Source organism: Rhinoderma darwinii, chromosome 2, assembly GCF_050947455.1.
Source record: "Rhinoderma darwinii isolate aRhiDar2 chromosome 2, aRhiDar2.hap1, whole genome shotgun sequence".
Classification (NCBI taxonomy): Eukaryota; Metazoa; Chordata; class Amphibia; order Anura; family Rhinodermatidae; genus Rhinoderma; species Rhinoderma darwinii.
In genome coordinates this window covers 467911206-467936624 of record NC_134688.1, presented here as the reverse complement: position 1 = coordinate 467936624, position 25419 = coordinate 467911206, and the positions used below count along the sequence as shown (strand labels likewise).

Below are 25419 nucleotides of genomic sequence, written 5' to 3'. Positions count from 1 at the left end.
AAGAGGGGGGAGCCCCCTCTGTGACTTCACCCCCCCCCCCTTTTCCGTGAAGTACCGATAGTTGTCATGGCTGTCTGGGGGCCTAATGTTTAGTACGTTTAAAAAATAGTTACACGTTTTTAGTAATGTAAAAAAAACAAAATCTTTTCCCGTTTCCCCCATAAAGTAAGTAACAAATAAAAAAAAATTAAATAAACCTAATTGTATCGCCAGGTCTGTTAGCCCTTATTCACACGGCCATTCATAAAACTGCTGTCACCCGGCTGCATTAGGAACAATAGACCCCTAATGGGGCTATTCACACGACCGATTTTTTTGACGGGCCGGGAAAACTGGCCGTCAAAAAATGGGACATGCCCTATTTTCGGCCGTTCACCCAGAAGTCTATGGGGCCGGGTAATACACGGCCATCGCTGGAATGTGTCCCGAGTGATGGCCATGTATTCCGTCGCTCGCTCCCTCCGCACAGCGCAGAGTTCATGTGAGGAGGAGGAGTTGATGCCATTCGAACTAATGGCTGTACGCTGGAGGTAAGATTCTACAATGTGGAGGTGCTGTATACAGGGGTACTGTGTGGCAGGGCCCGGGTGTACAGCAGGTGGAAGGGAGCACTGCACTGGCTCCCTTCCCCTGCTTGTTTTAGAAGCGCCCTGGCCCAGCGACCCCTCCCATGGCCGATGACGCCGCTAGCAGCTGCTGCTACTGCTGTAGCGACGCCACTATAGCAGAGCTGGGAGGTGTCTCCCTGCTCTGCTATGTGCTAGCCCCACTTTAGCTCCCTGAAGGAGCGGAATCCCTGTGTGTTCGGGGATTCCGCTCCTGGACAGAGCGCTTGATGTCTCTGTCCATATATGGACAGTGACATCAGGGGAAACTCCTGAAGCGGAATCCCCGAAAACTCTGTGACCGGGGATTCCACACCAGGCGAAGCCAGTAACGTTCAGTGTCCATAAATGGACACCGACGACAGGGGCTTTTCCTGAAGTGGAATCACCGGCAACATGGGGATTCCCCTTCAGAAGTTGCCCCTGATGTCACTGTCCAGATTTGCCCAAAACGGATGCAAACCGGCCGGGAAAAACGGCCGATTTTATCGGCCGACACTCGGACTCGGTCGGGACCCTGTCGTGTGAATAAGGACTTAAAGAGGCTCTGTCACCAGATTATCAAATCCCCATCTCCTATTGAATGTGACCGGCACTGCAATGTAGATAACAGCAAAGTTTTTTTTTTTTGAAAAACGATCTTTTTTGCCCAAGTTATGAGCAATTTTATATTTATGCAAATGAGCTTTTCAATGGACAACTGGGCGTGTTCAACTTTACTCTCATGTATCTTCTCTGTCCGACGCCAAGGTTGAAGGACCTGTGGGTGACCTCATCATTCCCACCCAGCTTCTGTCACTGCAGACACACAGCGTGACGTCACCCACAGGTCCTTCAACCTTGGCGTCGGACAGAGAAGTGTATACAGCTGTCCGAGAGAGTAAAGTTGAATCTGCAGCAGCATCACCATGTGCAGGTAAGCATAGTAAACACACTAGAGACGAGCATATTACCTTCTCGGATGGCTGGAGCCCATGTATCTTCTCTGTCCGACGCCAAGGTTGAAGGACCTGTGGGTGACGTCACGCTGTGTCTGCTGTGAAAGAAGCTGGGTGGGAGCGTTGAGAAGTGCATGACGCTGATTTGTCAGCGTCATACACTTCTATTCACAGCGCCCAGTTGGTAAAAACACAATACACGCCCAGTTGGTAAAACGAGAAAACACGCCCAGTTGTCCGTTGAAAAGCTAATTTGCATAAATATAAAATTGCTCATAACTTAACCGCTCCCAGAAGAAATGGAATAAAAAAAGTGTACGTAGGCCAAAATAGTACCAATAAAAACGTCCACTCGCCCTGCAAAAAACAAGCCCTCCACCGCTCCATTGAGTGGAATAAAATAGTTCTACCTCTCTGAATATGGCGAAATCATGAAACAAATATTTTTAACTTTTTTACTAGAATAAAGTTAATGTTTCTACCACACGAAACCCAAACAATAATGGAAAAATTGCTGTTTTTTTATTTTATTTCACTCCACAGAGAATTTTTAGGTTTTCAGTATATTCTATGGTACAATAAATGGTGCCGTTAAAAACGATAAGGGTCAATTCACACGTAGCGTAAATACTACAGATTTTACTCCACAGACTTCGTTGCGGAAAATGACGTTTCATCCCATGTGACCGCTGCAGCCAATCGCAGGCTGTAGGTGTCCCGCGGGATTAAACGTCACCCCAGGAGGCCGGGCTGCAGGACGTCAGATGGTAAATATGTGTTTTTTTTTTTTCTTAACATGCAGTTTTCCGCAGCAGACATTCCGGCCAAAAAACTGCACCACAATTTGGTGCGGTTTTTCGGCCAGAATTCTCTGCAGCCGCCAGGGCGGATACGCTGTGTGCTTTTACGCAACATATCCACCCTGTGTGAACGTAGCCTAACTCAACTCGCCCAAAAATATGTTTTCTAATGACTCCTCTATCTTCAGGTCATCACTCCCCACCAATCTGGAGATCAAATACATAGGAGATGGCACTGAGGGGGTGTTCGCTGTCACCCCACTTGTCAAGCGCACTCAGTTTGGCCCATTTGAATGTAAGAAAGCTGAAAAACTAGACAAAGATCCCGTCTTTCCACTCAGGGTAAATCTTATTTTATGACAAGTTCCTATTACAATAAAATAAAAATAATCCCAATCCCCCCTAAGGCCCCTGTTACCAAAATGTTGGGCCTCTCAAAATTATCTAATTGAAAAACTGGCCTTGTTGTCCATATCAACCAATCAGAGCTCAGCTTTCATTTCTCAAACTGCTCTGGAAAAATGAAAGCTGAGTTCTGATTGGTTGCTATGGACAACAAGGCCAGTTTCTCTATTAGGCCATTTTGATAAGGCTAGGGCTTCACTGTGGCCGCGGCACAGGTCGTTTGGACAAAGATCGCTGTGTGCCCCTCTGTACAACACGCTCAGGCCTCATGCACACGAACGTGTTTTTGCGTCTGCAATACATCCGCAAAAACGCAGATGAATTGCGGATCCATTTTTTTTTCTATGGGTCTATGCGCACAACCGTGGTTTACACAGACCGTGTGGGGGGCGCAATCGCGTACCGTAAACTCATGACAAGTAATTTTACGGTCTGCAATTGCAGTCTGATCCCATTGAAATAAATGTACATCTTCTGTGTGCACGGTCTGTGATTGCGGACGGCCCGCAGATGATACTCCATGGCCGTCCAGGCCATGAGGCCTTAATTAAGTGTACCGTGTTGCGACCCGACAGTCGCAAAAAATCCAGCATGGTTTAGATTTCTTGCTACTGTCAGAATGCGGCCGTGGCAATTTGCGGGTCGCAACGTGGCCACATTGACTTTAATTACGTTCGATGCATGCAAAGGGACGAAGTAATATTTTGCCGTGCGACCAGTGTCTCCGCCAAAGTCGCAGTGTAGCCCTGGCCTAAAGGGGGCTCACTAGGTCTCATTTATCAAAACTCTCTAAAAGTAGAACGGTCTTTGTTACCCCTAGCAACCAATCAGAGCTCTACTTTCATTTTCCCAGAGCAGTTTAAGAAATAAAAGCTGTGCTCTGGTTGGTTGCTGTGGAAAACAAGGCCCGTTTTTACTTTTTGACCGTTTTGAGAAATGAAACCCATTGGGGAAGATTTACCAATGTGATTGCACCCAGACCTTGTTGTGAAAGGCGCCAAAATGTGGCACATAATGTTGCATTAGATCTATTTATGAAATGCGCCAAAAGAAAGTAGTTTAAGTGGTTTCAAATTGCACGTGAAATAGGCCAACCAGGGAACAGAAAAGCATCTAACATGTCTCGCAAGATGCGCCAAATTTATCATACAGTGTGCGCCACTTTGATCAATTTGGCGCTTCTTCTGACTGCCTGGTCTATGTTTACACTGTCTAAGGCCGGATTCACACGAGCGTGTGCGTTTTGCGCGCGCAAAAGGCACTTAACAGCTCCGTGTGTCATCTCCATATGATGCGTGGCTGCGTGATTTTCGCGTGGCCGCCATCATTATGACACTCTGTATGTTTGTAAACAGAAAAGCACATGGCGCTTTTTTGTTTTCATTCACACTTTTGACTGCTGTTGCGCGAATCACACGCGTCCCACGGAAGTGCTTCCGTGTCCTGCGCGTGATTTTTACGCACCCATTGACTTCAATGGGTGCGTGATGCGCGAAATACGCACAAAGAACGGACATGTCGTGAGTTTTACGCAGCGGAGTCACTCTGCGCAAAAATCACGGCTTGTCTGCACGGCCCCATAGACTAATATAGGTCTGTGCGAGACGCGTGAAAATCACGCGCGCTGCGCGGACGTATATCACGTTCGTCTGAATAAGCCCTAAAACTTACACACTATGGGTAAATCTGCCCAGTTGTGTGTAACCAGTAGATTTTGGGTCATTCGCCATCCCCCTGCGCGGCTCCTTTAAATATATTCCTATCCGTTGCGTGCTTTCTGAGTGGGCAGGCTCTTCCTGGTGTGATATTGGCCCCCAGTAGTTTCCAGCTGCCTATATATATCTGTGCAGATCACTCTGAACCAATAAGATGTCTCCCCCTCTCCTCTCACAGTCTCAGTAACACTGAGAGAGAGAAGCTGCAGCTGCATCCCCCTCCTCCCACTTTCCTCTTATTTTTCCTGTATTCCTGCTGACTGACTTTTTTTTAGGACAGGAGACTTCTGAATATTTACAGAGATCCTGCAGGCGGGAAACGAGCAACTACAGGCTGCTGGAATTGTCTTTTTCTTATCTTCAGGTGTTCGAGAAGGACGGGCTGGTGGTCTTGTTTGACACCTCCAGTGAGGATGAATGTAACTGGATGATGCTGGTCAGGCCGGCTACAGATTTCACCCATCAGAACCTGACGGCGTTCCAGCATGGCAACGACATCTACTTCACCACCTCTCGGGATATAGCAGCTGGCACCGAGCTACGGGTGTGGTACGCAGCTTTCTATGCGAGGAAGATGGAGAAGCCTTTGTTGAAACCTCCGATGCCATCTCACAATGGTAATGTAATATCCGGTCCTGAATGGGGTCCACTTCAAGCAGGGACCGTTTGATTGTTCTTGTTATGGGGGAGTAAGGATCTTGCGGATAAAGTGAAAAACAATACAGATGTTTCAGAGTTGATAATTTTAAAGCGGTCTCCCACCCTAGACACCGGATATGTGATATTGTGTCTGGTAGGTGGGGGTCCCACTTCTGGAACCCCCACATGTAGGTAGAGAGGGGATCTCTTGACCCCCGCTTAAGCCAGTTTACACATGCAGGTGGAGAATGAATGGAGAGGTGACCGCGTGACTCTTTGGGGTCAAGTCCATTGGAATTATGGAGACAAAAAGCGACGACAAACTCGGCTCTGCTGTCTGAAATATGAGACCATGTTGATTTCTTCAGTGTTTCTCTTTATTCCCTGTAGAGGTGGAATTTATGGCATCTGAACCGGAGAAAGAAGTTAACCCGACCTCTTCAAAATCCAATCAACTTGCCTCGATGACCTCCAAAAAGATGAAAATTATCCGTCCCCCGGCAGCGTTCACTTCAGGTAGATTACGTATCTGTACGATAAATCTGTGATTCAATCAATGAAGTTCTCCCCCTTGTGCGGTCAGCGCTCTCTTGCTAGCTTTCATGGATGCCGCACACTATTAGTTTTCATGTAACTAGAGCCAAATTATTGTGTAATAAAAAGTTCTGCAACTTGCTAATTCCTTGACATTATCAAGATCTCTGCTTGGTGTCAGTGGATGGAAACATTCTTGTTTACATCTAGAGGCTGAAAATCAGCACAGACCTAGTACTTCTCACAGCTGGAGGTTTGATACAATTGTATCCAGTCTATACAATCCTCTGAGATCAAATCTGCACTCCAGACTTGTACATTTTACCTGCACTGACACATTGTAACAAACTGTCCGGATACAAACAACAGAATAGCAGGTGTGTTATTCCTTGTAATACACACCTCAGCGCTGCAAAACCTCTTTCACGTGCAAGGGGTACCGCCTTGTCTGTGATTGACTTTATATGATGCAGCTGAGGTGTGTATTATGAGGTTCTGCAGCAGCTGAGGTGCGTATTATGAGGTTCTGCTGCAGCTGAGCTGTGTATGAGGTTCTGCAGCAGCTGAGGTGCGTATTATGAGGTTCTGCAGCAGCTGAGGTGCGTATTATGAGGTTCTGCAGCAGCTGATGTGCGTATTATGAGGTTCTGCAGCAGCTGAGGTACGTATTTTGAGGTTCTGGAGTGGTGCTATGATAATACACACTGCAGCTGCTGAATAACCTCTTTATAAATAGAGGGAGCACTACAAGTCAGTCAGAAACTTTCTTCAAAAGCAATCAGTGTCAGGGAAGTAAGAGATAAGTAGCGTGTCTGTGCCGCCGCTCGTCTCTGTATAATTGTAAAGTTCTGACGTTACAATGTGATCTTTATACAATTCTCAATGGAACATTTCTATGAGCGTGTTCTGATACACTGTACCTGTGAGTATCTGCTGGAATGAACTGATTCTCTTTTCGTTTTCCTCCTCCGCAGTGAGCTGCCAGGAGAACAGCGACATCATTCACGTGGAGACCTGTGAGTGGGCCTGTAAAGTCTGCAACACCACGTTCATCGAGACCAATTTGCTCACAGGTACAGACCAGAACACGGCCTGCTGACCCTGCCCGTCCCGCTGACCCAGGTTCTCTGGATGTCGCTGCCTATCTTCTCTAATATGAACGGGTGCTCCGGAGCGGACGTCAGCGCCCGGCACCTCTGTCATCTTCTATTGAGGTGGATAGCTCGGCTCCCGGTTAAGACTAGTATCCGGGGGGGGGGCCGTCATACTAAGGCTGTGCCCCACCATGGCGTTTTAATAAATGTCATTAAAGGGAACCGGTCACCAGCATTTCACCTATTACACCAACAATACCTGGTGGTAGTGGGTGAAAAATCATTTCTATATAACCTATAATTATCTTCTTAGTCGGCTCTGTAGCTTTAGTATTCCGTTTTTTAGTGTTCCCGCGCCGTATGCTAATGAGCAGAAAAGTCATATCTTCGTTCCTCAAGTGTTTCCGAGTTAGCCCCGCCTCCTTACTCTTGATTGACAGCTCCTCGTCTCCCCTCAGCACACAAAATCCCGCACTTGTGCATTGATGTCATCTTCTGGTGGGTGCGCACAAAGGGATACCGGATTATTACGATAAAAGGCGCAAATAGTTTGCAGACCGTTATTTACAGTCGGAGGAAGAGTTTAGGTGAACTTTTTATAGCAGCGGCCAGTGAGGGATATGTAAAGTTCAATAGGTGAAATGCTGGTGACAGGTTCCCTTTAAGGCCGGATTCACAATACCGTGATTGGACTGTGAAAAAACGGTCCGTGTGTCGCTGGACAAGAGGATGGATTTCATTTGTCAGGGTTTTTGTAAGGCAATGTTCACACACAAACTCAAAAACGTCTGAAAATACGAAGCGGTTTTCAAGGGAAAACAGCTCCTGATTTTCAGATGTTTTTTAAGCCACTCGCGATTTTCACTGCGTTTTTTGCGGCCGTTTTTGGAGTTGTTTTCTATAGAGTCTATGAAAAACTTCTCCAAAAACATCCCAAGAAGTGACATGCGCTTCTTTTTCGGCCCATCGAAACAGAACGCAGTTTTTTCCTATTGAAATCAATGGGCAGATGTTTGGAGGCGTTCTGCTTCCGAGTTTTCGGCCGTTTTTCTGGCGTTTACGGCCGTGTGAACATGCCCTAATCCCTGAAAACAGCAGTGCCCAATGTAGATAGTGACATAGTGCCCATATTTAGTGACAGTGCCCACATATAGTGATAGTGCCCCTCCCCCAATATAGTGCCACAGTGCACATGTAGATAAAGCCACACTCTTGCAGATGGCACCCCCACATGTACATCGCACCCCCCCTTCTTCCTTGTAAGTCGCACCACTAGGAGCTGAATCCCTGCCCAGAGGTTGCTGAATCTTTTGGCTGGGATTCGGCTCCTTGTCGGAGCTACTGTGGTGCGATCTACAAGGGGGAGGTGGTGATGCGAACCGCAAGGGGTGGTCGTGTGACCTACGGGGGAGGAGGGGGGTGTGATCAAAACCGGGGCGGTGTCTCTATATACTAGGAGTCTCTGCTTCCCCACGGAACTGCTGTTCCGCACTGTATCATTTTGTTCCGTGGGGATTAATTCGATTAATCGCCCAGCCCTACGTCATACTCAGCTTTACATGAAACATGGCCGTAGATCTGCAAATTAATGGTGGGATTGTCCTACAGACGTCTACATGTAAATATTATCTGCAGTCTGAAAACCACAGATCACACGTTGTGAAATCACGGAGTGGTGCCAGGCGACAAACTCTGCTACATCTGATTATTGAATCGTTACACCGGTTCTTTCAGAAGCTTTCAACATGTATAGACCTGTGTTATCTTTAAAGGGCTTCTCCATATCCTTAAATCACTGAATGAGATCATCTGGACCACGTAAATAAAGTCACTAAATCATAACTTCTAATAAATATACGACACAAATAGTGATGAAAACGACATATAAACCTATATGAGCCCTATTGTATGTATGTTAAAACTGACCTACGATTTAGGGTTAGGCTATCCTTAAGATGGACACCCAGCAACCTCATATTAATGGCCTGACTCCCGGCAGCTGACTGAAGGTGCCATGGTGCTCGCTAACCAGGCACAGCGCCATTCATTTGGTAGTGGCTGTGCCTGGTACTGCAGCTCTCTATTCACTTGAAAGGGACTTAGCTGCAATACAAGGCACAGCCACTATCCAGTGTACGGCGCTATGTCCGACGATATCCAATGAAGAGGACGCTGCGCTGGCTGGAGCGCTGTAGCCCCTGCTAGTAACCTGATCGGTAGGGTCGCCAGGAGTCAAATCCCCATCATCCTAAGGAAAGGCCATCACTAATATAGTCCTGTTAAACCTTTTTAATATATATATATATTATTTCCCTGTCACACTTAATATTTCAGAACATTTATTAAGTCACCTGGAGCAAACAAAAGGGATCTCTCCTTCCGGAGCTATTGATCCCATGTATGTAGAGGGGGGCGCGGTGACGGCTCCGCCTGAGCAGCCTGTGGTCTGCAATACTCCTGCCGTCAGGACAGAGCTGAAAAAGAAGCCGAAGAGGAGCCGCAAATCGAAAGCTGTGAAGGGCCACATTCCATTAGTGATCGTGGAGGACGATAGCCCCCCAGGTGAGGGATCCATTGCATCACTGGTCTGAAATGAAATGTTATCATTGTATAATCACTAGTTCTTCAACTGTCCAATATGCTTTGTGTTTCAATACTTTACTTTTGTTTAAAGCCTATTCTTGCGGTCAGTGAATGGAAACAGTCTTGTTTGTCTCCGGACACCTAATAGGTCTCCAAACTTCTGAATGTAAACAAGTAGATATCCATTCACTGACAGCAAGCAGAGACCTTGAATATATGTTTTTGGTTAAGTTTTTATCATTTTCATTCTATTACTCCCTTTTTTGAAGTATAATGTGTCTTTTTTAACAGCGCACCACCCCATTCTGTACAGTCCAGTCTTCCCATCAGATCGCGTGTCCGAAATTATCACGGAGATCCCTCCCGACGATGTTCCTCTGCCGCACGATTCTGATAAGTTCATGGAATTGATGTTGGGGAAACTGCCGACCGCCAACAACCGTCATTTACCACCCGTCTCCAAGTACGTACATTTATGGGAGCTTGCAGTGCAGGTGAATGCAATCTATTGCTCCCAGTTATCAGCCATGTCAGTCTGGGTAGAGGCTTACTGTAGAGTTCTTCAATGAGAAGACTGACAGGATGTCTAAAATAATCCCCGCTGGTCATGATGAATACTTTGTGGAGCGTCTCAGCACTGAAGATATGTGACTGATATCATCTGCTTGTATTCTAACACTGCTGCACGTCTATAAGCTGCCATCTTAAAGGGGTTTCCCCTCGATAAAGGCAGATGGCATAGCGCTGGTCTGACTACTAGGAGTCCGCGCACTGTAAGGTCCTGTTCACACTGCGTTTTTGTCCTTCATTTAATGTATACGCCCGTAAAATCTCCTGACATAAACGTTAAACGGAGGCTGTGATGGAGGCCTAACAGTGGCATCTGTCATCCATAGTCTAGAATGGTATCAGATTAACGGATACATCATGAAAAATATTCCTTCAACCTCCTCCGTTGCTTCACTTGGGCCGCTACAGTGACATACAGGTCTTGCCGCCGTGCGGGGGGGGGGGGGGTGTGTGGGGTTTTCTGTGTGGGTCCCACAGACCTGACACTCTCTATAACCATTGGCTTACATCACCGGAAGACAATCCCTCAAGTGTAAGGGAAGGCGGTCATAGTGTGGAGGCAAGGTGGTCTCCTGTATCTGGAAGCTCCAGTGATAACTCTCCATATATATATATATATATATATACACACACAGTTACGTCACAGGAGCTTCCCAACATAGACGTTTAACAGAGTATAGTGACAAACAGTGGCATCTGCCAGACATAGACTATTATGCATCCGTTGAATGTAGACATTTTGTTGCTGGATGCATCTGGATAGCGAAGTAGACTATGCTATTCTATCCAGCAACTAAAAATACGGTGCAGTATACCAGACATATATGGCTCGGTGGAGGCCAAAAGGACAAAGTGGGGGCCTATGGGTGCGTTTGACGTATGCGATGGGAGTACTTCCAAAACAATACTTCAAATTTACAGGGTAACACACAGTGTGAACATATTCTAACCTCATGCAGGCCTAGAACAGCGGGGGATCTGTCTGCTCTCCTGTGTGGTGTAGTATAGAGGATCTGTCAGCTCTCCTGTGTGGTGTAGTATAGAGGATCTGTCAGCTCTCCTGTGTGGTGTAGTACAGAGGAGCTGTCAGCTCTCCTGTGTGGTGTAGTATAGAGGAGCTGTCAGCTCTCCTGTGTGGTGTAGTATAGAGGATCTGTCAGCTCTCCTGTGTGGTGTAGTATAGAGGAGCTGTTAGTTCTCCTGTGTGGTGTAGTATAGAGGAGCTGTTAGTTCTCCTGTGTGGTGTAGTATAGAGGATCTGTCAGCTCTCCTGTGTGGTGTAGTATAGAGGATCTGTCAGCTCTCCTGTGTAGTGCAGTATAGAGGATCTGTCAGCTCTCCTGTGTGGTGTAGTATAGAGGATCTGTCAGCTCGCCTGTGTGGTGTAGTATAGAGGATCTGTCAGCTCTCCTGTGTGGTGTAGTATAGAGGATCTGTCAGATCTCCTGTGTTGTGTAGTATAGAGGATATGTCAGCTCTCCTGTGTGGTGTAGTATAGAGGAGCTGTCAGTGCTCCTGTGTGGTGTAGTATAGAGGAGGTGTCAGCTCTCCTGTGTGGTGTAGTATAGAGGATCTGTCAGCTCTCCTGTGTGGTGTAGTATAGAGGATCTGTCAGCTCTCCTGTGTGGTGTAGTATAGAGGATCTGTCAGCTCTCCTGTGTGGTGTAGTATAGAGGATCTGTCAGCTCTCCTGTGTGGTGTAGTATAAAGGATCTGTCAGCTCTCCTGTGTGGTGTAGTATAGAGGAGCTGTCAGCTCTCCTGTGTGGTGTAGTATAGAGGAGCTGTCAGCTCTCCTGTGTGGTGTAGTATAGAGGAGATGTCAGCTCGCCTGTGTGGTGTAGTATAGAGGATCTGTCAGCTCTCCTGTGTGGTGTAGTATAGAGGATCTGTCAGATCTCCTGTGTTGTGTAGTATAGAGGATATGTCAGCTCTCCTGTGTGGTGTAGTATAGAGGAGCTGTCAGTGCTCCTGTGTGGTGTAGTATAGAGGAGGTGTCAGCTCTCCTGTGTGGTGTAGTATAGAGGATCTGTCAGCTCTCCTGTGTGGTGTAGTATAGAGGATCTGTCAGCTCGCCTGTGTGGTGTAGTATAGAGGATCTGTCAGCTCTCCTGTGTGGTGTAGTATAGAGGATCTGTCAGATCTCCTGTGTTGTGTAGTATAGAGGATATGTCAGCTCTCCTGTGTGGTGTAGTATAGAGGAGCTGTCAGTGCTCCTGTGTGGTGTAGTATAGAGGAGGTGTCAGCTCTCCTGTGTGGTGTAGTATAGAGGAGCTGTCAGCTCTCCTGTGTGGTGTAGTGTAGAGGAGCTGTCAGCTCTCCTGTGTGGTGTAGTATAGAGGAGCGGTCAGTTCTCCTGTGTGGTGTAGTATAGAGGATCTGTCAGCTCTCCTGTGTGGTGTAGTATAGAGGATCTGTCAGTTCTCCTGTGTGGTGTAGTATAGAGGATCTGTCGGCTCTCCTGTGTGGTGTAGTATAGAGGATCGGTCGGCTCTCCTGTGTGGTGTAGTATAGAGGAGCTGTCGGTTCTCCTGTGTGGTGTAGTATAGAGGAGCTGTCAGTTCTCCTGTGTGGTGTAGTATAGAGGATCTGTCGGCTCTCCTGTGTGGTGTAGTATAGAGGATCTGTCGGCTCTCCTGTGTGGTGTAGTATAGAGGAGCTGTCAGTTCTCCTGTGTGGTGTAGTATAGAGGATCTGTCAGCTCTCCTGTGTGGTGTAGTATAGAGGAGGTGTCAGCTCTCCTGTGTGGTGTAGTATAGAGGATCTGTCAGCTCTCCTGTGTGGTGTAGTATAGAGGATCTGTCAGCTCTCCTGTGTGGTGTAGTATAGAGGAGGTGTCAGCTCTCCTGTGTGGTGTAGTATAGAGGATCTGTCAGCTCTCCTGTGTGGTGTAGTATAGAGGATCTGTCAGCTCTCCTGTGTGGTGTAGTATAGAGGATCTGTCAGCTCTCCTGTGTGGTGTAGTATAGAGGATCTGTCAGCTCTCCTGTGTGGTGTAGTATAAAGGATCTGTCAGCTCTCCTGTGTGGTGTAGTATAGAGGAGCTGTCAGCTCTCCTGTGTGGTGTAGTATAGAGGAGCTGTCAGCTCTCCTGTGTGGTGTAGTATAGAGGAGATGTCAGCTCTCCTGTGTGGTGTAGTATAGAGGAGGTGTCAGTTCTCCTGTGTGGTGTAGTATAGAGGATCTGTCAGCTCTCTTGTGTGGTGTAGTATAGAGGAGCTGTCAGTTCTCCTGTGTGGTGTAGTATAGAGGATCTGTCAGTTCTCCTGTGTGGTGTAGTATAGAGGAGCTGGCAGCTCTCCTGTGTGGTGTAGTATAGAGGATCTGTCAGCTCCCCTGTGTGGTGTAGTATAGAGGAGCTGTCAGCTCTCCTGTGTGGTGTAGTATAGAGGATATGTCAGTTCTCCTGTGTGGTGTAGTATAGAGGATCTGTCAGCTCCCCTGTGTGGTGTAGTATAGAGGAGCTGTCAGCTCTCCTGTGTGGTGTAGTATAGAGGAGCTGTCAGCTCTCCTGTGTGGAGTAGTATAGAGGATCTGTCAGCTCTCCTGTGTGGTGTAGTATAGAGTATCTGTCATCTCTCCTGTGTGGTGTAGTATAGAGTATCTGTCAGCTCTCCTGTGTGGTGTAGTATAGAGGATCTGTCAGCTCTCCTGTGTGGTGTAGTATAGAGTATCTGTCAGCTCTCCTGTGTGGTGTAGTATAGAGGATCTGTCAGCTCTCCTGTGTGGTGTAGTATAGAGGAGCTGTCGGTTCTCCTGTGTGGTGTAGTATAGAGGAGCGGTCAGCTCTCCTGTGTGGTGTAGTATAGAGGAGATGTCAGCTCTCCTGTGTGGTGTAGTATAGAGGAGATGTCAGCTCTCCTGTGTGGTGTAGTATAGAGATGATGTCAGCTCTCCTGTGTGGTGTAGTATAGAGGATCTGTCAGCTCTCCTGTGTGGTGTAGTATAGAGGATCTGTCAGTTCTCCTGTGTGGTGTAGTATAGAGGAGCTGTCAGCTCTCCTGTGTGGTGTAGTATAGAGGAGCTGTCCGTTCTCCTGTGTGGTGTAGTATAGAGGAGCTGTCAGTTCTCCTGTGTGGTGTAGTATAGAGGATCTGTCAGCTCTCCTGTGTGGTGTAGTATAGAGGAGCTGTCAGCTCTCCTGTGTGGTGTAGAATAGAGGATCTGTCAGCTCTCCTGTGTGGTGTAGTATAGAGGATCTGTCAGCTCTGTGTGGTGTAGAATAGAGGATCTGTCAGCTCTCCTGTGTGGTGTGGTGTAGTATAGAGGATCTGTCAGCTCTCCTGTGTGGTGTAGTGTAGAGGATCTGTCAGCTCTCCTGTGTGGTGTAGTATAGAGGAGCTGTCCGTTCTCCTGTGTGGTGTAGTATAGAGGATCTGTCAGCTCTCCTGTGTGGTGTAGTATAGAGGATCTGTCAGCTCTCCTGTGTGGTGTAGTATAGAGGATCTGTCAGCTCTCCTGTGTGGTGTAGTATAAAGGATCTGTCAGCTCTCCTGTGTGGTGTAGTATAGAGGATCTGTCAGCTCCCCTGTGTGGTGTAGTATAGAGGATCTGTCAGCTCTCCTGTGTGGTGTAGTATAGAGGAGCTGTCAGCTCTCCTGTGTGGTGTAGTATAGAGGAGATGTCAGTTCTCCTGTGTGGTGTAGTATAGAGGATCTGTCAGTTCTCCTGTGTGGTGTAGTATAGAGGAGCTGTCAGCTCTCCTGTGTGGTGTAGTATAGAGGATCTGTCAGCTCCCCTGTGTGGTGTAGTATAGAGGAGCTGTCAGCTCTCCTGTGTGGTGTAGTATAGAGGATATGTCAGTTCTCCTGTGTGGTGTAGTATAGAGGATCTGTCAGCTCCCCTGTGTGGTGTAGTATAGAGGAGCTGTCAGCTCTCCTGTGTGGTGTAGTATAGAGGAGCTGTCAGCTCTCCTGTGTGGAGTAGTATAGAGGATCTGTCAGCTCTCCTGTGTGGTGTAGTATAGAGTATCTGTCAGCTCTCCTGTGTGGTGTAGTATAGAGGATCTGTCAGCTCTCCTGTGTGGTGTAGTATAGAGTATCTGTCAGCTCTCCTGTGTGGTGTAGTATAGAGGATCTGTCAGCTCTCCTGTGTGGTGTAGTATAGAGGAGCTGTCGGTTCTCCTGTGTGGTGTAGTATAGAGGAGCGGTCAGCTCTCCTGTGTGGTGTAGTATAGAGGAGATGTCAGCTCTCCTGTGTGGTGTAGTATAGAGGAGATGTCAGCTCTCCTGTGTGGTGTAGTATAGAGGATCTGTCAGCTCTCCTGTGTGGTGTAGTATAGAGGATCTGTCAGTTCTCCTGTGTGGTGTAGTATAGAGGATCTGTCAGCTCTCCTGTGTGGTGTAGTATAGAGGAGCTGTCCGTTCTCCTGTGTGGTGTAGTATAGAGGAGCTGTCAGTTCTCCTGTGTGGTGTAGTATAGAGGATCTGTCAGCTCTCCTGTGTGGTGTAGTATAGAGGAGCTGTCAGCTCTCCTGTGTGGTGTAGAATAGAGGATCTGTCAGCTCTCCTGTGTGGTGTAGTATAGAGGATCTGTCAGCTCTGTGTGGTGTAGAATAGAGGATCTGTCAGCTCTCCTGTGTGGTGTGGTGTAGTATAGAGGATCTGTCAGCTCTCCTGTGTGGTGTAGTGTAGAGGATCTGTCAGCTCTCCTGTGTGGTGTAGTATAGAGGAGCTGTCCGTTCTCCTGTGTGGTGTAGTATAGAGGATCTGTCAGTTCTCCTGTGTGGTGTAGTATAGAGGATCTGTCAGTTCTCCTGTGTGGTGTAGTGTAGAGGATCTGTCAGCTCTCCTGTGTGGTGTAGTGTAGAGGATCTGTCAGCTCTCCTGTGTGGTGTAGTATAGAGGAGCTGTCCGTTCTCCTGTGTGGTGTAGTATAGAGGATCTGTCAGTTCTCCTGTGTGGTGTAGTATAGAGGAGCTGTCAGTTCTCCTGTGTGGTGTAGTATAGAGGAGCTGTCAGTTCTCCTGTGTGGTGTAGTATAGAGGATCTGTCAGCTCTCCTGTGTGGTGTAGTATAGAGGATCTGTCAGCTCTCCTGTGTGGTGTAGTATAGAGGATCTGTCAGTTCTCCTGTGTGGTGTAGTATAGAGGAGCTGTCAGTTCTCCTGTGTGGTGTAGTATAGAGGAGCTGTCAGCTCTCCTGTGTGGTGTAGTATAGAGGAGATGTCCGCTCCACGCTATTACGTGGCAAATCGCAGCATTACTGTAACTTGTAATTTCCGCTCCACTATGTGGGAATTTTTGCGTATTCAAATGAGGTCTTTGGTAACTTTCTTTCCCACACTTTGACCTTAACTTCATTGCGTCCCAACGTGGCCGTGGATTTCCAGTGTAAATGTTGTGCAGATGAATGTCAGATTAATGTATACCTTTATTTATGTGTCCCCTGCAGGTTTGCTTTTCACCAGGGAAACAGTAACATGAAGAGGGGGATGCTGCTGTCAGGATCCCGGCACGGTATGAGAAGAAAGTTTGTGCGTCAGCTCGGAGATCACAAGCGCGTCTTTCAGTGCAACATTTGCAGCAAGGTTTTCCGAAACAGCAGCAACCTGAGCCGGCACGTCCGATCGCACGGTAAGAGGACATGAAATGAACCACTTTATAGTTTACATTGACAGAACTCAACATAGAAGATATTAGATTATTTGGTGGACTCCGTTTTGTAGGGGATTTCGACGTGTGGCAATAAATGGGTTAACCGAACAATGTTTTATTCTCGTGCTGAATCTTAGGGGGCGCTATTGTTTTGTTTTTCCTCTAGGGGACAAGCTCTTTAAATGTGAGGAGTGCTCGAAACTTTTCAGCCGTAAAGAAAGCCTCAAGCAGCATGTGTCGTACAAGCACAGCAGCAACGAGGTGAGATGTCCCTGTTCTCTGCTGGATTGCTGTTTTTTAAGCGACAAATTTATATTTTGCTGTATTTTGGGGAAGTGTTTTTTGTGTATACAGCCTCTATACAGAGCTATTTGTTTCCATGGTAACATATATAACACACAAACTCTGTGTAGTCTGTTCCTGCAGTCATGTTACTCCACTATCTTTGCTCTCTCTGTTATTGGGCCCTGTTCACACAGTTAGTTTTTTTTGGTGCGTTTTTAAAATTGGAAACCGTGCCAAAAACGCGTTCCATTGATTTCAATGGGAGGCGGAGGCGTTTCTTTCCCGCGAGCCTGCCTGCAAAAAACTGTGTGAACAGGCCCTAAATCTTCCTTTTTCTTCCCCTAATTTTTCTTCCTTTTTCCACGCTTTATTTTTCCCACAGTTTTTTTTTTAGTCTTCTTTTTATAGTCTCTTCACTGTCTTTTCTCTTCCTACTGCTATTCTCTCATTTTCACGCCCTCTTTTCTTTTGTTTTGTTTTTTTGCGTTTGGCTTTTCTTTCTTTTCTATCTTTACAATCCTTATCTCTTTCCACTCATTTTTTTTTTTTTTTTTTACCCTTTTTATATATTTTTTTTTTTTTTTCTCTTTTTCTTTCCACTCTTTTTTTTTTTTTATTTTTTTTTTTTACTTTTTCTCTTTTTGCAGAGGTAGGAAAAACCATCCCAGTAGTTAAATACAGTTCTTATACACCGGCTAGATGTCCAATGTTAGATCGGTGAGGTCTTTGACTTTTGGGACCCCCGATGATTGCTAGAACAGGAGACCCCTGTTTCCCATTCCTCCTCCTCCTGGGCACTGCTGCAGCGGGGAGGAGATGTTCGGAGCGATGGCCACGCATACACGCAGCCGTCTACATCCAGTTATGTCATAAAGGTCTTGTGATCTGCAGGTCGACGCGGAGTACAGGTACCGCTGCGCCACTTGTGAGAAGGCGTTCAGAGTCGAGGCCTTTCTGGAGTTCCACAACTGCAGAACAGGTGAGAGCCGCGTCTTGTGAGGTTTCCTTGTCATGAGACTTAGCGACACAATGTGCTGTACCTGCCACTTCATCTTGGACCAGCGTCATTACTCCGGTGTGCGACATATTAACCCCTTCCCAACATTGACTTTAAGACTCTTGGAAGACAGGGGTTAAAAAAAATTGAAATTTGGAAGGGGTTTAATCAGTTGTCTAAGATTAGCTAAAACATGACGACTTGCTTTCAGATGCCGCGCCACAGCGGTCTCGTGTTTTAGCTCCTCTCCATTGAAGTGAATGTGGCTGGGCTGCAATACTTCACACAACCTGTGGTAAGGGGTGGCGCAGTTTTTGGAATAAAAGCAGCCTGGTTTATCTATTCCTGGACAACCAATTTTAAGGGGGTTGTCGTAGATTAGAAAAATGTTTCCTCTTATTGCCACCATTGTCGTCCATGGGCTGTGTCTAGTATTGCAGCTCAGCCCCTTAACCCATACCCCCCATGATCACTACTTTATGCCACACATCTCCAGTGCTGGGAACCTCCATGTGGGTGACTGATATCGGCCGCTCTTTGCACATTGACAAGCTGCTGACTTTAGGTGTACTGGCCCTTTAAGTTGTAAAAGATCTGGTGTGATGCAGCCTCTGTTCTCCGTAACCTTCTTCCTCTCTCCTTGGACAGACGACAAGTCGTTCCAGTGTGAGATGTGCTACAGATTCTTCTCCACCAACAGCAACCTCTCCAAGCACAAGAAGAAACACGGGGAGAAGAAGTTCGCCTGTGAGATCTGTAGTAAGCTCTTCTACCGGCGGGACGTGATGCTGGAACATCAACGCAGACATCTGGAAGGTGCGGCTCCGGTACTGCCGGAGGATGAATACAGGGCATCTAGTAGCCAAGAGCCCACGCCTGATAGTCCAGCACTTATAATCCCAAATTTATATTCTGCTGATCCATTATATCCATACTGACCGAAATTGTACAGCAGCAGGAACAGCAGTAATGTGAATTTTAAAGGGATTGTCCAGTCTAATCAATTCTGTAGTAAAGCTGAGCGAGAACCTGTCGCTATGACCGACCTGTCGAATTAAAGGGGTTCTCCACCTTCTGACAACTGATGACCTAGGTCATCTGTATATGATCGGTGCGGGTCTGACACCCGAACCCCGCACAGATCAGCTGGTCCGGTGCCTCCGTGCCCCGGACGTACGTGTTCAAGTGAATAGGAGTGGAGCTGCAGCTCTCCAGCACAGCCGCTATGCTATATACGGAGCCAACTGCTTCCGGCTCTGTACATTGCATACTGTGCCACAACATCCGGTGCCCGCAGGCCACCGGAACGACTTATCGGTGCGGGGTCCGAACCCACACCGATGATATACTGATGACCTACACGGTGGATGGATCATCAGTTGTCAGAAGGTGGAAAACCCCTTTAAGGCCCTTTTACACAGGCCAATTATTGGGCAAATGAGCGTTCACAGAACGCTCGTTCCCGATCGTTGCCCCGTGTAAATCGGGAGACATACTGCCGACATGATAGAAATGTATGGGAACGAGCAATCGGAGTAACGAGCGCCAACCAACTAGCTGTCTCATTGATCGGCACTCGTTTACACGGCCCACATGCAAATATAGGAAGGCAGGGGTTAAAAAGTTGTATAATAGTTATAAAGTTTTCTTATATACTTTCTATATCGATTCCTGATTCAAGATCTCTGCTTGCTGTCATTCCAGTGGATAATAATCTGTCCTGGTCATGTGAGGGACACACAGGTGTATTGCTCACTACAAGATACAGCTCTGATAACTACTGTAACGAGCCCTGCACCTGTGTCCATCACATGACCAGGCTAGATTATTGTCCACTGGAAAACCCAAAAAGGTCCCTACTGAATTCCAGCAAGCAGAGATCTTGAATCAGGAATTGATACAGAAAGTTGTATAAAGTTACGTTTTATTTGCTGAAACTGGAATACTCTTTTAAGGACATCAGTGTGATACCCTAATAAAGTTATACTACATGTACACCCCCCAAACTGCCTAAGGCTGGCCATACGCATTAGATGTATGTCAGCTGAACCCGCCAATTTTAGTGGGAGTGGCCTACCATCTAATGTGTATCGTGTGCATGAGGCCTTAGATCTGTAGAGTGTTTTCAGCCTTTGACTGTAAACAAGGTTATTTCCGTTGAGTGACAGCCAACAGAGATCTTGAAAATGGCGAGCAATTGAAACACAAAGTATATTAGAAAGTTGCTGAACTTTAAAAAAAACAAACTTTTGACCGCTGGGGATCCGTGCACAGAGACCCCCGCAGATTGCTAAAACGAGGTGGCAGAAGCCCTGGCGTGAGTTCTGTGCCGCTTCGTTTCTGAACGGCTTTCCTCGGGATACAGACTCGTAGACTTTATATAAAGCCTGTACGCCGCTCCAAGGGAGGCCGATCAGGGATTCAGGTCGTCACGTGCGCCTAGAAATTTTATTTTAATTCAATATAAATGTTTCTGTCTTCGCTGGCGCCACCTACAGGAGTCCGACGTGTGAAACGGGAGTCGGCCATCCAGCAGGCAACGGACAATTCCATCAAGTATAAGAAAGAACCATCAGCCTGTCCAGTGTGTGGAAAAGTAAGATAATGTTATTAGTAGAGGTTGCTTAAAGTGAATTTCCACCCTTTAACATTATGTTCATTTGATCTACATGGGTTTAAAATTCTGTGCAGATTACTTTCTTATTGTATTTTAAAAACTCCTGCATAGAGTTAAATGATAAAATTCTGTCTGCCTGCTGTCACCACTAGAGGGAGCTCACTGCATACTGTTATTGAATTTAATGATATTACAATATGCAGTGAGCTCCCTCTAGTGGTGGCTGCAGGTAGCCAGAATTTTTTATTTTATACATTTATTTCCATGCAGGAGATTTGGAGCTCTGTATCAGAAAATCGGAGCACTGACGCTATAAAGATATATTAAGAAATTAATCAGCCCAGAATTTTTTTTTTTTTAAGATTCGCTAATGGCTACTGAACTGAAATTAATTACACCAGGATATTGGCCATGACCTATTTTTTATGCCCAGATGTTCTCATGCCGGAGCAACATGAACAAACACCTTCTCACACACGGAGATAAAAAATACACCTGTGAGATCTGCGGTCGTAAGTTCTTCAGAGTGGACGTCCTCCGAGATCACATACACATTCATTTTAAGGTATCTGTCGTCTGGTCGCCCGTCCTGTGTGTTACCTGCCGGCACAGATCCGCCCTAATGCCAATGATTTGTATTTAGGATATTGCTTTGATGAACGATCAGCAGAGAGAAGAGTTCATTGGGAAGATCGGCATTTCCTCTGAGGACAACGATGACAACTCGGATGGGAGCGTCGACTCTGAGCCCCACAAGTACAGCTGTAAGAGGTGCCAGGTAGGAGCCGTGCAGGAATGTGAAGTTTTGTTCTGTTATAATGATCCTCAGTTGCAGTCTGTTTTATACTCGGCTGCATTCAAACTTTTGCAGACTTCAGAGCTGAACTCTTTCAGCAGTCCCTGTTTGTTTAGTGCCTACACAGCTTGCTCTGGGAAGTTTAATCTGTACACCAGGCGCTAATCAGTAATCTGATGTAGGAGAAAATAACTGTACAGTGCATTAGTGGTGCTGAACTAAATTTACTGATTGACTGTTTCTAACGACAACAAGTAGAATAGTGAGTGCAGCTCTGGAGTATAATACAGGATATAACTCAGGATCAGTACAGGATAAGTAATGTGATGTATGTACACAGTGACTCCACCAGCAGAATAGTGAGTGCAGCTCTGGAGTATAATACAGGATATAACTCAGGATCAGTACAGGATAAGTAATGTAATGTATGTACACAGTGACTCCACCAGCAGAATAGTGAGTGCAGCTCTGGAGTATAGTACAGGATGTAACTCAGGATCAGTACAGGATAAGTAATGTAATGTATGTACCGGTGACTCCACCAGCAGAATAGTGAGTACAGCTCTGGAATATAATACAGGATGTAACTCAGGATCAGTAATGTAATGTATGTACACAGTGACTCCACCAGCAGAATAGTGAGTGCAGCTCTGGAGTATAATACAGGGTGTAACTCCGGATCAGTACAGGATAAGTAATGTATGTACACAGTGACTCTACCAGCAGAATAGTGATTGCAGCTCTGGAGTATAATACAGGATGTAACTCAGGATCAGTACAGGATAAGTAATATAATGTATGTACACAGTGACTCCACCAGCAGAATAGTGAGTGCAGCTCTGGAGTATAATACAGGTGTAACTCAGGATCAGTACAGGATAAGTAATGTATGTACACAGTGACTCCACCAGCAGAATAGTGAGTACAGCTCTGGAGTATAATACAGGATGTAACTCAGGATCAGTACAGGATAAGTAATGTGATGTATGTACACAGTGACTTCACCAGCAGAATAGTGACTGCAGCTCTGGAGTATAATACAGGATATAACTCAGGATCAGTACAGGATAAGTAATGTAATGTATGTACACAGTGACTCCACCAGCAGAATAGTGAGTGCAGCTCTGGAGTATAATACAGGATGTAACTCAGGATCAGTACAGGATAAGTAATGTAATGTATGTACACAGTGACTCCACCAGCAGAATAGTGAGTGCAGCTCTGGAGTATAGTACAGGATGTAACTCAGGATCAGTACAGGATAAGTAATGTAATGTATGTACACAGTGACTCCACCAGCAGAATAGTGAGTGCAGCTCTGGAGTATAATACAGGTGTAACTCAGGATCAGTACAGGATAAGTAATGTATGTACACAGTGACTCCACCAGCAGAATAGTGAGTACAGCTCTGGAGTATAATACAGGATGTAACTCAGGATCAGTACAGGATAAGTAATGTAATGTATGTACACAGTGACTCCACCAGCAGAATAGTGAGTACAGCTCTGGAGTATAATACAGGATGTAACTCAGGATCAGTACAGGATAAGTAATGTGATGTATGTACACAGTGACTTCACCAGCAGAATAGTGACTGCAGCTCTGGAGTATAATACAGGATATGAGAAAAAAATGTGCCAAGGCACAGAGGTCCCAATTTCCCAGCCACCATAGAATTGGTGTCAGTAGTAGCAGTTAAAATATAACTTTTATTAATGAATCAAACAGACAGACAACAACAAAAGGTTAAAATTGTATCAGAAGACGGCTCGTATGTATCGTGAGATCAAAGTGCACGCACCCAGCACATCGCTGGACGCAATGAGAGAGACTGATTCGGCAGCTGCAGACTGCCGTTCGTAGAATCAGTCCCACACAATTAGAGAAAGTAACTAAGCCGTCAGTGATTATTAAGATGGCGATAGCCCCCCCGACATGTTTCGTTGCAGAAGCAACGTCCTCAGGGGATAACACGGGGCTAATGAGCGCGCGTGTGAATTCCTGCTCCTTATATAAACTCGTATACCTGACGTATGTGTGACGTGTGTGGCAACGGCTCTCCTATCTGCCAATCAGGCAGTCATGAATGACGAGCCCCCACGCCGAGGAGAGTGGCAAGGCAGGGAGCCAATAGAACACCGTGACAATGCGCTATTCTTGTGTGGCATCAATTGCCACCACTTATTGAGGATCTCGGCGTCATCTACTCTTTTGATTAGTGCACCTCATTTGAGCGCCGTTCTGGAATCTCTATTGGCTGCCCTTTTTGTCACTCTTCCTGCATATAGAGCTCTCTGGATAACAATCACCCGTTTCGGCTGCTGTGCGCATGCGCACAGCTCCCGTTATGATTTGACACAATGTCACGGTGTTCTATTGGCTCCCTGCCTTGCCACTCTCCTCGAGCGTGGGGGCTCGTCATTCATGACTGCCTGATTGGCAGATAGGAGAGCCGTTGCCACACACGTCACACATACGTCAGGTATACGAGTTTATATAAGGAGCAGGAATTCTACGAACGGCAGTCTGCAGCTGCCGAATCAGTCTCTCTCATTGCGTCCAGCGATGTGCTGGGTGCGTGCACTTTGATCTCACGATACATACGAGCCGTCTTCTGATACAATTTTAACCTTTTGTTGTTGTCTGTCTGTTTGATTCATTAATAAAAGTTATATTTTAACTGCTACTACTGACACCAATTCTATGGTGGCTGGGAAATTGGGACCTCTGTGCCTTGGCACATTTTTTTCTCATTGTTCATTTATCCCTGCCAGCCACTAAGGGTCTTCCTTTTGCTTTTCATAATACAGGATATAACTCGGGATCAGTACAGGATAAGTAATGTAATGTATGTACACAGTGACTCTACCAGCAGAATAGTGAGTGCAGCTCTGGAGTATAATACAGGATGTAACTCAGGATCAGTACAGGATAAGTAATGTAATGTATGAACACAGTGACTACACCAGCAGAATAGTGAGTGCAGCTCTGGAGTATAATACAGGATGTAACTCAGGATCAGTACAGGATAAGTAATGTAATGTATGTACGCAGTGGCTCCACCAGCAGAATAGTGAGTGCAGCTCTGGAGCATAATACAGGCTGGAACTCAGGATCAGTACAGGATAAGTAATGTAATGTATGAACACAGTGACTACACCAGCAGAATAGTGAGTGCAGCTCTGGAGTATAATACAGGATGTAACTCAGGATCAGTACAGGATAAGTAATGTAATGTATGTATACAGTGACTCCACCAGCAGAATAGTGAGTGCAGCTCTGGAGTATAATACAGGATGTAACTCGGGATCAGTACAGGATAAGTAATGTATTTACAAAGTGACTCAACTTTTTATGTAACTGAACTGTAAAATGGTTTTCATATGTGGACCCCACTTTTGAAGAACAATTTACTAAATTACACAGTTAAAATGTAACCTACAGTATAATGAGTAAATGTCCATGATCTTCTCATCTTCTACTGACCATGGACCCGCATGATGATGTCCACATCTCCATTCGTATATCATCTGGTTCTCGACCGCTGGCTGTATTTTTACGGCCAGCGGTCAGGGACGGGTTCTTAAAACCCGAGCCATAGACTTTCTACGGCTCGGGTTTTAATTTGCTGCCCGCGCGATCGGGCAGCTGAATGTCGGGTCTCCGGCTGTCAGTGACTGCCGGGGACCCTGAGGAGAAGATAGAAGCAGCTTTCGCTGCTTCTGTCTTCTCCAATGTATTTTTACACAGCGCTGAATGCGCGCTGTGTATATGAATAGAGGAAGCGGCCGCGCCGCTGTCTCTATTCCTCCCCGTGATCATGTGACTGGTCACATGATCGCCGGGTGCCGTTAGTGGCAGGCTGCTGCTGGGTCTTACTAGACCCAGCACAGCCCTATTAGTGACAATCGTCACTATGAGAGGGCTGATTTCCCTGCTGTGCAGCTCCAGTCACAGTGGAAAAACATGGTGTAAAAAGAAAAAATATGTATAAAGTTCCCCAAAGGTCTTCTTTGACCTTTGAGGGACAGACCATAGTAATAAAAAAATAATAAAGTGCAAAAAAAATGTAAATAATAAATACACATAAAATACCCACCCCAAAAAAAAAACGCCAAACATTGTAACGCTAGCGCTGACCCAATTACCCTAATATAGACATGTAATATATAAAAATTTACGGTAGACAATGACGATCACAAATAAAAGGTCTATTTTAGGGTAAAACTATGTTATTACCAAAAAA

General features: G+C 46.1%; 1 protein-coding gene across 4 annotated transcripts in view; it reads left to right on the top strand.

Annotated features, from left to right (window-relative positions):
• Positions 1-25419, top strand: part of PRDM15 (PR/SET domain 15) — a 55556-nt gene that overhangs the window by 3286 nt on the left and 26851 nt on the right. For 3 of the 4 annotated variants that reach the window (XM_075854631.1, XM_075854629.1, XM_075854630.1), the window contains exons 4-16: positions 2532-2685; positions 4828-5080; positions 5493-5618; positions 6611-6709; positions 9065-9292; positions 9605-9776; positions 16275-16456; positions 16644-16738; positions 17654-17741; positions 18408-18575; positions 20258-20355; positions 20810-20941; positions 21020-21154. In XM_075854631.1, coding sequence (XP_075710746.1) covers positions 2532-2685; positions 4828-5080; positions 5493-5618; positions 6611-6709; positions 9065-9292; positions 9605-9776; positions 16275-16456; positions 16644-16738; positions 17654-17741; positions 18408-18575; positions 20258-20355; positions 20810-20941; positions 21020-21154 — 1930 coding nt within the window. The remainder of the gene's footprint in view (positions 1-2531; positions 2686-4827; positions 5081-5492; positions 5619-6610; positions 6710-9064; positions 9293-9604; positions 9777-16274; positions 16457-16643; positions 16739-17653; positions 17742-18407; positions 18576-20257; positions 20356-20809; positions 20942-21019; positions 21155-25419) is intronic. The other variant, XM_075854632.1, reaches the window with a different exon arrangement.